The sequence below is a fragment of the Equus quagga genome, chromosome 15 (assembly GCF_021613505.1).
Source record: "Equus quagga isolate Etosha38 chromosome 15, UCLA_HA_Equagga_1.0, whole genome shotgun sequence".
Classification (NCBI taxonomy): domain Eukaryota; kingdom Metazoa; phylum Chordata; class Mammalia; order Perissodactyla; family Equidae; genus Equus; species Equus quagga.
Window position 1 is genome coordinate 83,506,562 of NC_060281.1, and position 12,721 is coordinate 83,519,282.

At 48.4% G+C, this 12,721-nt stretch overlaps 1 protein-coding gene across 1 annotated transcript in view; it reads left to right on the top strand.

Annotated features, from left to right (window-relative positions):
• SEZ6L (seizure related 6 homolog like) overlaps positions 1-9,901 on the top strand; it is a 70,757-nt gene extending 60,856 nt beyond the window's left edge. The window contains exons 14-17 of the mRNA XM_046641038.1: positions 4,156-4,188; positions 5,869-5,980; positions 7,221-7,323; positions 9,872-9,901. Coding sequence (XP_046496994.1) covers positions 4,156-4,188; positions 5,869-5,980; positions 7,221-7,323; positions 9,872-9,901 — 278 coding nt within the window. The remainder of the gene's footprint in view (positions 1-4,155; positions 4,189-5,868; positions 5,981-7,220; positions 7,324-9,871) is intronic.
• The last annotated feature ends 2,820 nt before the right edge of the window (positions 9,902-12,721 follow it).

Genomic DNA, 12,721 nt, shown 5'->3' on the forward strand with positions numbered 1-12,721 from the left:
TATTCAGCCATAAAAAAGGAATGAAGTATTGACACATGGATACATCTCAAAAACATTATGCTGAGTGAAAGCAGCCAGACTCCAAAGATCACACATTCTATGAGTCTGTTTATAGGAAATATCCACAACAGGCAGATCCATAGGGACAGGAAGAAGATCACTGGTTTCCAAGGGCTGGGGGCAGGGAGGAGTAACTGCTTAATTGGTAAAGAGCTTCCTTTTGAGGTGATGAAAATGTTTTAGAACTAGATAGAGGTGATGGTTGCTCACCATTGTAAAGAAACAACGCCACTGAATTTAAACGGTTAATTTTATGTTATGTGAATTTTACCTATATAAAAAATATTTCTCCTGAATCATCTCATTGAAGCCTCATGACCATCCTCTGGGATAGGTGAGCCATCTTACCCATTTCACAGATGTGGAAGGAGAGGCTCAGAGAAGTTAAGTGACTTCCCCAAAGCCACACAGCTGGTATGAGACAAACCTAGGATTTAACCCCATCTCCTGATTGTAAATTCCCCACTTGTTCCACAGCGGGCCGCCTGCAGGGCTGTCAGCCTCCAGCCAGCGGGTCACCCAGCATCGGAATCACCCAGAGTGTTCATTAGAATCACATTCTTCCATCTCCCCCAGATCTACGAAATCAGAATCACTGGGGGGCAGAACCCTGAAATAAGCATTTTAACCAGCTCTGAATCTCTTGTATGCACTTTGAATTTGAGAACCACTTAAGGCAGTGGTTTCCGAATAGGGGTTGTGAGCACAAATATATCCCTGGGCCCCTTCCGGGGAGATGCTGATTCACTGGATCCAGGGCAGGACCCAGGGAGCTGACTCAACTAGTAGCACAGGTGGGTCTCACCCGATCATCAGGCGAATGTGGGGAACACTGGCCTAAAGGATGCAACGTACTCTCCAGGTCTTCCTCCTCCCCGGCCGTGACTTTGACTAAGCCCAGCCCTGTGTCTGAGCCTGTTTCCCGTAGCAGAGGAGGCCTGCCTTGTAGAGCTGAAACACTGGGATGTTTTCCTAAGTAAAGAGTCCTGGAAACCCTCTGTTACATGGATGCTAACAGAAGTTAATTTGGTGTTGGGAACTTTTCTGCGTGGGGGAAAATCAGTAGGGTTTGTTTTTAAGAAAGCTATATACATTAGGAGCCAGCCCCGGTGGCCTAGTGGTTAAGACTCGGCGCTCTCACCGCCACAGTCCGGGTTCATTTCCCGGTCAGGGGACCTCACCACTCGTCTGCCGGTTGCCACTCTGGTGGCTGCGTGTTGCTGTGATGCTGAAAGCGATGCCACCGGTATTTCAAATACCAGCAGGGTCACCCACAGTGGACAGGTTTCAGCGGAGCTTCTAGACTAAGACAGACCAGGAAGAAGGACCTGCCCACCCACTTCTGAAAAAATTGGCCATGAAAACCGTGTGAACAGCAGCAGAGCATCGTCTGATAGAGCCCCGGAAGGTGAGAGGATGGCACAAAAAGACCGGGCAGGGGTCTGCTCTGCTGTCCACAGGGTGGCTGGGAGTCAGAGCCAACTTCATGGCACTAACAACAAAGTAAAGATACCACAGAAGGGCCATTTTTGACTCTACACCTGATCTGCCCAGTGACTTTTTCAATTCTTTGTGGATTAGTGACAAAAGTATCTGCTGCCAGCCCCAGAAGAAATCAGAGTTGCAGACAAAACATTAGCGGTGCCTCTCTCTCTCCCTCCACGCCTTCCATTCCCCTGGGGAAGCCACACTCCTCCCCTGGGAGGGTCCAGTCTCACCGTCCCCTGGACGTGTTCAAACAGACACACTGGAAAGAAGGAGGGGGGTTGCTTATCTTTAAAAAAAAAGCTCATACCATACACTCCTCTGTGTGTTGCTTTTCAAACCCAATTGTCAGAGACATCCCCCAAGTTAGAAAAAAAAAATGTGGAGCTCTGCCTTATCTTCTTCATTGCCGCCCATCATTCCACCCCGTGCTCGTATCCTAATGCATTCAGCCGTTCCTCCATGGGTGGATCTCCCAGTTCTTTCCCTGTTTCAGGTTTGTTTTGCCAAAAACATCCTTGCCTGTGCGTCCTTGGGTGCTGGTACTTTCCATCCTGTAGGACGGATTCTTCAAAGTGGGATGGACTGTGGGCAAAGACCTGTGGACGCCGAGTTTTCGTGAATGCTGCCAGATCGTTTCCCACAATTGCATCCGTTCCTGTTTTTCCCGGTAATGTGTGAGAATGTCCTTTTCCCCACGTCCGCACCAGCACCGGATATTATCAGTTTTTTTAATGCTGCCAGTCTGATAGGAAATGCAACTGCGATCAGAAAATACACAAATGACCAAAAAAAAAAAAAAACCAAGAAAAAAGATGCTTACTTTTGCAGGTCATTCCTGAAATCTCTATTTTCGATCTAAGATAGGTGAGCCCTTGAAGCTCTCCAAGGTGAGTCGGCATCTGCCCCTCACTTTCTTCCTCGGGTGTAGCAGAATTTCTAGCAGGAAGGGATCCTGGGACATCCTTGTACTTTCTCCCCTCGCCATTTCCTCTCCAAGACCCTGCAACTCTGTAAGGAAGTGATGTCACTTCCTCTTCTCAAAAAAGTGGGATCCATGGCTTTGTGGGGAGTGACTGAGCACCAGGGTAAGGCCACCTGACTGGGATGGAGGGGTCCCTCGCGCCAGCCTGGCTCTGCTGTGGACGACGGCATGACCTTGGGTGAGCCACCCTCCCTCACTGACCTTGGTTCCCCTCTGTGTGAAATAATTGCCTGAGTTCTGATCAGGGTTTCTAAAGGACAGTCAGTGGCTGGGCCAGCACATGAGAAAACTAGGGAGCCGGTGAGGTATGCAGAAGTCCGCCCCCAAGGATGCCACCCTGGCAGGTCCAGGAAATGGCAGGAAGCTGCATTTTAGCGTGTGCCCTAGGGGGCCACTGACCACGCTCCAAGGAACACAAGTTCAAGACCTCCTTTCAGTTCTAAGATTCGGTGGCAGTTCCTGCACTCCCAGACATGCCACCAAAGTCCAATCAGGTCTTGGATGGGATGCATCTGCCTCAATCTCTCCATTTTCCTGATGCCTCAGCTCCAGTGATGTCCGTGGCTAGTTAGTTAGATATTAAACTGGCTTTTCAACTGGTTTGGTTATCACCACTGGGTGATGATGAATGTCAGAGAGTAACTTTGACCAAAAGGCTAGTGAGGAGGTCCTGAAATGAGGTAGGACATGAACATGGCTAGGACTTGGGGACCACCCCCTCCCACGCCCTTATAATGCAGCCTGTTCATCTCAGCCCTCCACTCTGCGTTTTCGCATCCTTGAAACTCATCCGCGTGGGTAGATTTTTGTGCTCAGCTACCACGATGACTTTGATGCCAAAGCCTGAGGATGCCAGCCCCCGGCATCTAGCACTTCCAGAGACGTTTTACGGGGAATACAGGAAAATGAATGAATTCCAGAGAATTCTAGTCAACGGCAAAGAAGGAATGAAACTCATTTTACGGGGACTATAAATCCTAGTCAAATAAGTATGGAATCAAAGCGAAATTAGAAAGGTTCCTATAAATACATATTTCAAAACAGGAAATCAGTTTCACCCCTGGCTGGATTTTGGATTTTGTCTTGAGCCTCACAATTATCAGCACTTTGTACTACGTGGAAACAACGAATAGACTAGAACTACATAGAGGGGAAAAACGCAGAGGCAAAAGAAAGTCAAGCAGTCCGAGTTTAAATCCTGCCTCCATTACTTAGAAGCTGTGTGACGTCAGAGAAGTTGCTTCACTTCTCTGACCCTCTGTTTGCTCATCTGTAAAATGGGGATGATAATAGTATGGACCTAACAAGATTGTTGCGAGGGTTAAATGAGCAGATTTATATAAAGCTCTTGGCACAATATCTGACATAGGGTGAGTGTTCCGTGATCGCTCACTCTTGCTGTTGCTCTTGTTTCTTTCACGTCTGTCTCATCTTCTCTCAGGAGCTCAGGATGGGAATGTGTCCAGGCATTTCCTCTAATTCCAGTAGCCCAGGATAAATAAAAACACAGAACTAACTTCAGCAAAGTGTGGCACGGGCTTCTGCGCCTAATTTTTTTGGCTTCATTTCGTGCGAACAGAGTGAATTCACTTGACATTGATCAATGCTTGCAATTTCTCTTTCAGTTAATCAAGACAGCTTTGAACACGCTCTAGAAGGTGAGTTCCATAATGAAAAGACCAATAAATCAAGCCAATAGCAGAAAACAAGGGCGGGTCCTTGAACAACCTTATCCACGTGCTTAAAAAAAAATAAGTAAAAGTTCTGCCTTCACCCCGCTGAAGATAATTTCAAAACAAATGATATCGTAAAGAAAAAAATATCATTGAATTTGCAACTTATGGGTCCTAACTATGACTGAAAGGGATTTGATACCAGTTCTGTTCATGAGATAAGAAAATCTGAGGGTCCGTGTGCCTGAGAAGCCATAACTCTATTGTAAAAATTTCACCACGTGGTGCTACCTGGGGGAGCTAAGTCCAGTGACGTCTCACCCTCCGTGCTCAGCATCCTCCTGGTTTCGGGAGGGGAAGATCCATCCGGGGGATGCTCTGTAGTCTGCTTTCCCCCTCGGTCTTTCTCGTCCCCAAAATACTTGTCCCTGTACCCCCTTGTTTTCTGTTCTCCTTTCAAGAGGAATTATCAAGTGAGACTCATTAGTGTGCACTAGATGCTACATCCTATCCAGGACTTCTTTTTCTTTTTATTTTGTGGTTCCTTCCCTTTCCGGCCTCTCCCATACGTAGAATGTTCTGCCTTCTGTATAACCCCCGTTCAGTTTGGTACCAAACCTCTCACCCCAGCTGTGGTGTCAGAAAAAAAATAAAATGGTTTTTTTTTCGATGTTTCGTTAAAAAAAAAAGTGGTGACCAATTCAGCAGTTTTTATTATTTTTGGAGCCATTTAGCTTTATGACAATAAGGAATTCACTCAGAATCTGGGGCTATGGTTGCTCAGAGGTTATGAGAGCCCCCGTAATGTTTTGTGCTCATGCATTTATCGTGGGTCTTAGGGTCGATTTCTCAGACCCCACAGAGTGGCGGCTAGTGGGTTATAGGTTGGGAGACAGCCGAGCTCTGTTAGATGCGGCCACGGAGAATGGCAGAGGAAGCCTGGCGGCCAGGTGTCTCGAAGAGATGTGGGGGTCTCCCTTCCAGCCGTGCTGGGAAGACGCCCCCGGCTGCCACAAGAGCTGTCGTAGGTCTCGTGATTTCCACCAACCACTGGAAGGTAGCGGAGGCTCCAGGTGAGGCCCCGAGGGTTACCTGAGGATGAGCAGTGCGACCTCTGAGAATCCAAACCGGGTCTTCACAGTCGGGGTGTCATTGGGGTAGTCAGTACCGAGAACTGCCCCCGATGCCCAGCGCCCTCTCCTGGAGGGTCTGATTCAGCAGCTCGGGGAGGCACCTGCCCGTCTGGGCGCAAGAAGCTCCCTCTTCTCCAGGGAATGTCAAGCAACTCAGCCTGCCCAGTTAGCACCTTGGGGATTTTCTCCAAGTCATCCCCTGAACTGGATTTTAACCAGATTTCAACTCTACCCCTCCCCAAATCGGAACATAATATGATCAGGGTTAAATGAGTGTGATTCTCGGCAGCCCCTATGGCCGCCCCACCTAAGTATGGGTCTGGGCTCTGTCGCCAAGAACCAGCACCATGCCCTCTAGTCGCTGCCTCTTCCCCCTCTGGAGGTGGTTCTGCCGTGGCTCAGGCTCTGTGACGGCAGCTCTTTGAGTGGGTGCAGACCTGGGCGGGGGGTGGGGGATGCTCACCTGGGAGCCAGGTACCGATGTGGGTTGTGCGTGTGGACATGAGGGCCTCACTGGCTTTGTGTTCAGTAGCAGAAGCGGCAGCCGAGACATCATTGGAAGGGGGCAATATGGCGCTGGCCATCTTCATCCCGGTCCTCATCATCTCCCTGCTGCTGGGCGGAGCCTACATTTATATCACCAGGTAGGGTCGGGGGCTGCCATGCGCTCAATGACCAGGGCCCTGGGGGGCTGGGCGTGTCACCTCTCTGAGCCTCACGGTCTCCACCTGCAGCTTGGGGACAGTGGCATTTGTGTGATTGTAGCTATGGGAGAAATTGTATATGGAGCACCTACCAACCTCGGGGGTAGACGGCTGAGCAGGCAGCAGCAAATAAGACAGACAGCATTGCTGACCTCAAGGAGCTGTGGTTTAGTGGGAAAGACCGACATTTCCTATTGCCTGGCACACTGACGTTCTTTCCATCATTCAGTCACTTAATCGGCAAATGAATATTGACAACCTGATGTGGACCAGACTTGTCCCAGGTGTTGGGGAGCATAGAACCTGCCTTTAGTGAAGAAGGAAGATCTTCAGCCACAGCTTGGCTATTCACTAATTCGTTCAAATTCACCATTATTGAGCACCCACTGGTGTCGGGCAGTTTTCTGGGCTCTAGAAACATCATTGCGAACAAAACAGAAGGAAATCTTTGCCCTCGTGGGGCACAGGTTCTAATGGAGGGAATAGACGATAAGAAAAGTAGATAGTACATCAGAAGGTGATAAATTCAGGGAGAAAAAGAAAACCAGGAAGGGAGAAAAGGGGAGCTGGGGTGGCAGTGGTGGTTGCACTTTGAAGGGGGGAGGTAGAGGAGGCCCCCCTGAAAAATGACATTGAAGTAAGTACTTGAAAGCAATAATGAGTAAACTATGCAAATACCTGGGAGAGGAGGATTCCAGGCAGAGAAACAGCATGTGCAAAGCCCTGAGGCAGGCAATTTCCTAAGATAAATTGTCTGTGGCCTCCTGGAGCACACAGTCTAGTGGCAGGGAGGGGAAAAGTACACAGTAAATTATAACACACTATGATAAACACAGTGAAGGAAGGAGATGGAGTGTGGGAAGAGAGGCACTGCCTTTGAATAGGTGGTGAGGGAAGGTTGCTTTGAGGCACCATGGTATATAGTAGGTGCTCAATAAATGCTCCTTATTCTTGTGGTTGCTCTTTGCATTAAAGAGGTATCAAGACTCTAGTTATCACTGACTGGATTAGAAGTTGAGGGCAATTATGATTCACCCGTCGCCCTGCTTGTATTCTTAGCTGCAAGAGGCTGCTTCCACACATCCTCATTGTCTTTTGCGGAGGTGCCGGTGCTCAGGAAGTGGCACCAGCTGTCCCCATTCGCTCTCGTAATGTGTCTCCCTTATCATCTCTTCTCCAGATGTCGCTATTACTCCAACCTGCGCCTGCCCCTGATGTACTCGCACCCCTACAGCCAGATCACCGTGGAAACCGAGTTTGACAACCCCATCTATGAGACAGGGGTGAGTGGGTCTGTCGTCTCTCCCCACGCCTCCCCCTTCACCTGCTCTGAACTCACCGACATCAAAACTGAACGTCGGATTTCCTTTTGCTCATGATGCCGCTGGCAGAAAGGCGCGGCCAGTGGTCCAGTCTCATCCCCACCATGACCTCTCTTGAGATGACGACTAGGAGAACACAGCTCGCTTTGCGAGCCGATGACAAGCCTGCAACGCTGTTCACTCTTGGCAGAAGGACCACAGGAAGAAGGGGCTGCATCAAAGACCCACAGAGAGACGGCTGAGATGGGTCACAGCCCACCGGTGACCTGGTGGCAGTGACATCCTTCCCACACATCTTCCTGAACTCGAGTCCTTATTGAGCGGCAGTGTGCAACGTTCCTACACATCAGAGTGGCCAGCCTTGTGCTGGGTACTAAGGGCACCATCATGAACCAAATAGACACAGTCCTGCCATTAATGAGCATATAGTCTTGCAAAGCAGACAGATATCTATAATAATAATATGGACATGAGCCGGGCACCTTAAACACATAATGACTTTGAATTTTTGCAACTCTTTGTGATAGATCCTACAGTTACCTCTGGTTGACTTATGAGGACATTGAGGTTCAGAGAGAGGAAAAAATTATTTGGCCAAGGTTGCACACAGCCAAAAGGCACAACCCAGAGCCAGGATGCAACCTCTGCCTGATGCCATTAATCGTTACACTGTCCTGCCTCCCCTTGAACCTCAGTCATATATGCCAAGGAATATCTTGATTATAACAAATCATAATTCTTAAGAACGATGAAAGAAATTAGACAGGATGCTATCAGTGTTTGATGGGGACATTTGGGGGGGGGGAGGAAGGTGACTTTGAAAAAGTGATAGTACAGCTGGGATACATAAAGTGGGTAGAACTTAGACGGTAGTTAAAGAAGATTGCAGGCAGAAGGGAGAGCATGTGCAAAGGCCCAGAGGCACATGTGAGGAACCAAAAGTCCGTCATTACTTTGCAAAACCACAACCCTTCAAATTCACCGTTTAGTGGTGTGCAATCATCTCCCATGTTTGGGGGCATAAACTTGGCTTGTTCCCTATCTCTGTTAACCCTCACCCCCACTTCCACCCTTCCTTCTTCCTTCCTTCTTTAGTTATCTATTAATGTGTAACAATGTAATAATTGAAATTTAGGAATCTAAAATAACACACGCTTATTATCTCATAGATTCTGTAGGTCAGGAGTCCAGGCACAGCTTAGCTGGGTCCCCGGCCTCAGGGCTCACAAGTACAACTGAGGTGTCAGCCGGGGCCGCAGTCTCATCTGAGGCCCAACTGGGGAAGGATCCACTTCCAAGCTCACCTGGATGTTGCCGGCATCCAGTTCTCTGCAGGTTGTTGGACTGAGGACCTCAGTTTCTTGCAGGATGTCATCTAGAGGACGTCCTCTGCTCCTTTCCACGTGCCGCTCTCTGTAGAACAGTCACAACCTGCCAGCTTGCTCCTTCAAAGCCAGTGAGAGAGACAGAGTCTCGCCACAGGACGGAAGTCACAATCCTACATGATAGGAATGTGGACATGGCATCCCCGCCCCTTTGCTGTATTCTCTTGCTTAGAAGCAAATCGCAGGTCCTGCCCACACTTAAGGGGAGGGGATCATACAAGAATGTGAATGCCAGGAGGTGGGGATCATGGGCACCACCTTAGAGGCTGCCCACCACACTCCCAACCACCAGGAAGCATGACCATGGCTGCTAATCCGTGTTGACCCAGTGGGATCCACAGACCTCCTTTAAAGCATGTCCCAGTGACCTCCTCAGGGGCCACGGCCAAGCCTAGGACTTCTTACCTCCCTGCTCCTCTGCCCCAGGGGCCTGGAGTATATTACGCACACTCCATGAATCTTGGAGAAATTGAACTGGTTGCTACCCATATGCTGTAGGCATTTCAGATATGACCCTGTAAGAAGAGGTCATATGTTATTTTATATTTTATGTAGCCTGTTTCCAAACCCTAAAATAAGGTTAAGCTGGTGAAGAACAGCACTTTAGAAACTAGACCTTATTAATACTTATTGGTATAGCGTATCAGTTACCCAGCACTAGAATAATGCAGAGTAACAAACAATCCCAAAACTCAGTCGCTCAAAGCAACCCATGTTAATTTGCTCATCAGTCTGCGGGGCAGTGTTTTCAGCTAGTTCCAGGCAGTGCTCGCTCACAGCTGGGATTGGCTAGTTGTTGGCTGGGTAAATCGGCTGTGCTACTCGGCCGTGCTCTCCACGTCCTGCACCTTCTCGCTGCGACTAAAGGCCACAAGGGGCGCTCTGCTCCTGGTGACGGTGGAAGGGCAGGATGCAAGCAGAAACACACAAGCACTTTTGAAGCCCCTCTTGTGACCCATTTTCTTATAATCCGTTATCAAAAGCAAGGCAGGGTCAGAGTGGAAGGACACTGCAGAGTCACCTGCCCAATGCTGTGGACGCAAGGAGGGGTGCAGGACTGGAACCACTGATGTGTCACTCTGCCACACAAGGGTTTCACAGGTCTGTGCTTCTCTCTCTTGCAGGAGACCAGAGAGTATGAAGTTTCCATCTAAACAGAGCTCCACTTGAGAAGGGCACTTACAGATCTGAACTCAACCACGACCTCCTCAAGCAACTCATCCAGAGACCATGTGGCGTTGGATTGAAACCCCAGAGTGTCGGCTGTCTTCTCTTTAGACTCTTTACGGAAGAGTTACTGTTTTCTTCACTGTATTTATTATATTTAAAATTGAAATGGGTGTGGTTGGATGTATTGCAGCTGCGGCCAAATTCACGTGACGAGATCGATTCTGGAGGCAGGTGGAGGACCTGCAAATGGCAGACACAGCAGCAGAGGGAAAAAAACAGAAGCAGGTTGAGTTTCTCCCGTCAGCCAGGCCGTGCTACGGCTGCATCAGACTGCATGCATCTTCGGGAGCCAGGCCCACGGTGTCTTTAGTGCAAATCTAAGTCGCAAGATTAGGTTGGAAAGGGTGTTTTTTGTTGGGTTAACTTGGGTTGGGATTTAGCATGGAGACATAAACAGGTCCACTCCGAAACACATCCTGGGTGTGCTCTTCCAATTTTCCCAGCTTCTAAAAGGTCCTCCCACCTACTCTCCCTCCCGTCCATGCTCTTTCTGGAGGCAGCAAAAAGGTTACATAAACAATTCCTGTTCCCACCCTGGCCTCACTGGATGCTGGCAAAATCAGAAACTGTTTTCTCTCTATAAAGGTGACAAATGACCAAGGAAAGTTTTCAGAGAAGATGGGAGATGTGAGAGTTCCGGTGAAGAACTGGATGAGGGGGGGACATTGGGTGAGGGAGTGGAGTTAAAATGTTCTTTTCTTTGACACCCCTTCAACGGTGAAAGAGCAGACAATTTATGCTACAAGTGCCAGAATCGGTCACCTCGTTCAGCAAGGCCACCCTCAAGTCGTGACAATAGATCCACGGGCTTCAGAGGCATGGGCAGCGTCACCCATATAAGTTATAAGGGTTTGTGTTGGGGATGGGGGTGCCATGTGGAATCCAGGGGTGAGCTCTGTATTTATCCTGGGGTGCTGAAATGCCTGAGCCCTCAAAATAGGGCAGGTTCAAGTGCACAAGCCACAGACAAACTTCAGAATAGATTTGCAATCAAGTATTTAGGGGGCGGGAGGGTCCTAGGAGGAGAAGCCCACAGCTCTACCCAGAGGTTGGACGATGGGGTGAATGCTGGCGGAGCAGGGGTTTAAAACCACAGGAAACCACACAACAGAACCTGCATCACGATGCCGATGGGACAGCAGTGAGGAGAGAAGGAGGGATTTGGGGCCAGGACAGGATTCATAGCACTTCCTTCATCACATGAGCATCCTGATATTTTATCGGGGTCCTTTCACCCCAACTCAGTGGGACTGGGGAGTATGACCTTCTGGAAGATTCTTTTCCAAGTCAGGTATAAAGAAAAGTGGGGTGGGGGGGTGCCTGGAAGGAATAGCACGTGTGAGGCAGATACCGCCCCCCAACCCGGGGGCCATCACCTCCCTAGCGACACCGATGGCTCAGAGCCCTCTTTGGCGCCCTCCCATGCTCTCTGGAATTAAGTGTGCTGGCTTTCAAACAAGAAAAGACCTTTCTGGCTGCCGTGCCTCGGGGAGAGTGGCTAGGCCTTCATCTTTTAGGAGCTTGTTTAGGAAACATCTGGAGCAGGATAGGGCAGTTGGCTTTGCACACAGACACATACATACCCTCCTCCTAACCCAGAGCTCGGACCTCCATCCTGGGGGGTCTGAGGTCTGAATATTTTCCTTCTGCCGGAAAAGCATCCTGTCTATATGCCCCTTAAGGCATGCATTTGTGGCGCATGGCAAGAGATAACTAAAGGCTGCTTTTCCAGGCACTCAAAGCCCACCCCATTTTATGGAAGACCCAGAGGAGGAGCGTTCCAGACTGTTAGTAAGCAATGCCGTGTTTGGAAGAGACCAACAATACAATTAACGCAACCCTTTTTGTAAAAGCAGAATCCAATTTTTGCTTTTATTTCTATCTGATGTTTATCTAACTCCAACCACGGGTCATTTGGAATGAAGAACTCTAGTCATGATATTTGATTTTAGAACAGACTATGGTTATGTGAAAACTAAACGTTTGCCTTTCATAAAGACTGACGAGATATAAAATCTTTATTTTAACCCTACTCCCTGAAACTGGCCAGGCCATGGCCCAGGAATTCATATTGGCTGTTGGAGAGAGAGAAAAGCTGTTGATTTTTTTTTCAGGATACCAATGTCTTACTTCTGTCTTAGTAATGCAGCCCCCGTAACCATGTTTTAAAAGTTTATTTTAGCCTAAAGACGGATCGTGCAAGCTCGACAACGTCCAGTGTGATTGAAAAGACAGGTCGGTGTCTATCTTTCTTTTTAAAATATCTGAATGTGTATTTGTAAAATGTAAAGGTTAAAAAATTAATAATAATAGTGCCAAAAATGTACCGGGCATCTCATTTCAGTCCATACATGTCTGTTTTTATAAGCTCGATATTAAAACCTATTGGGATTAAATATTTTTGAACAGGATACAACCTTGAGAAACTCAAGAATGGACTGATCCTTCTTCCCACAAGCCGCTCTTTGTTTTTAAAACAGTGGGGAACTACGTTTACAGAGATTTCGACCTTCCAAGAATGCATGTGATGGCATGTATTACATGCTCCTTTGTGTCAGCTGTATCTGTCAGCTACCGCCCAGTGCTTTAAAAATGCACACACTCAACCCTCTCCAGCTTGGAGCTCATCCTTTTGGGTTTTCTTTTGAGGGGGTGGGCAGAAGGGGTGGAATTATTTAGCCAACATAACTATTCCGGTCGCTACTTGATGGCGATGCTTACTTAGCTCCATTGACACGCTTGAA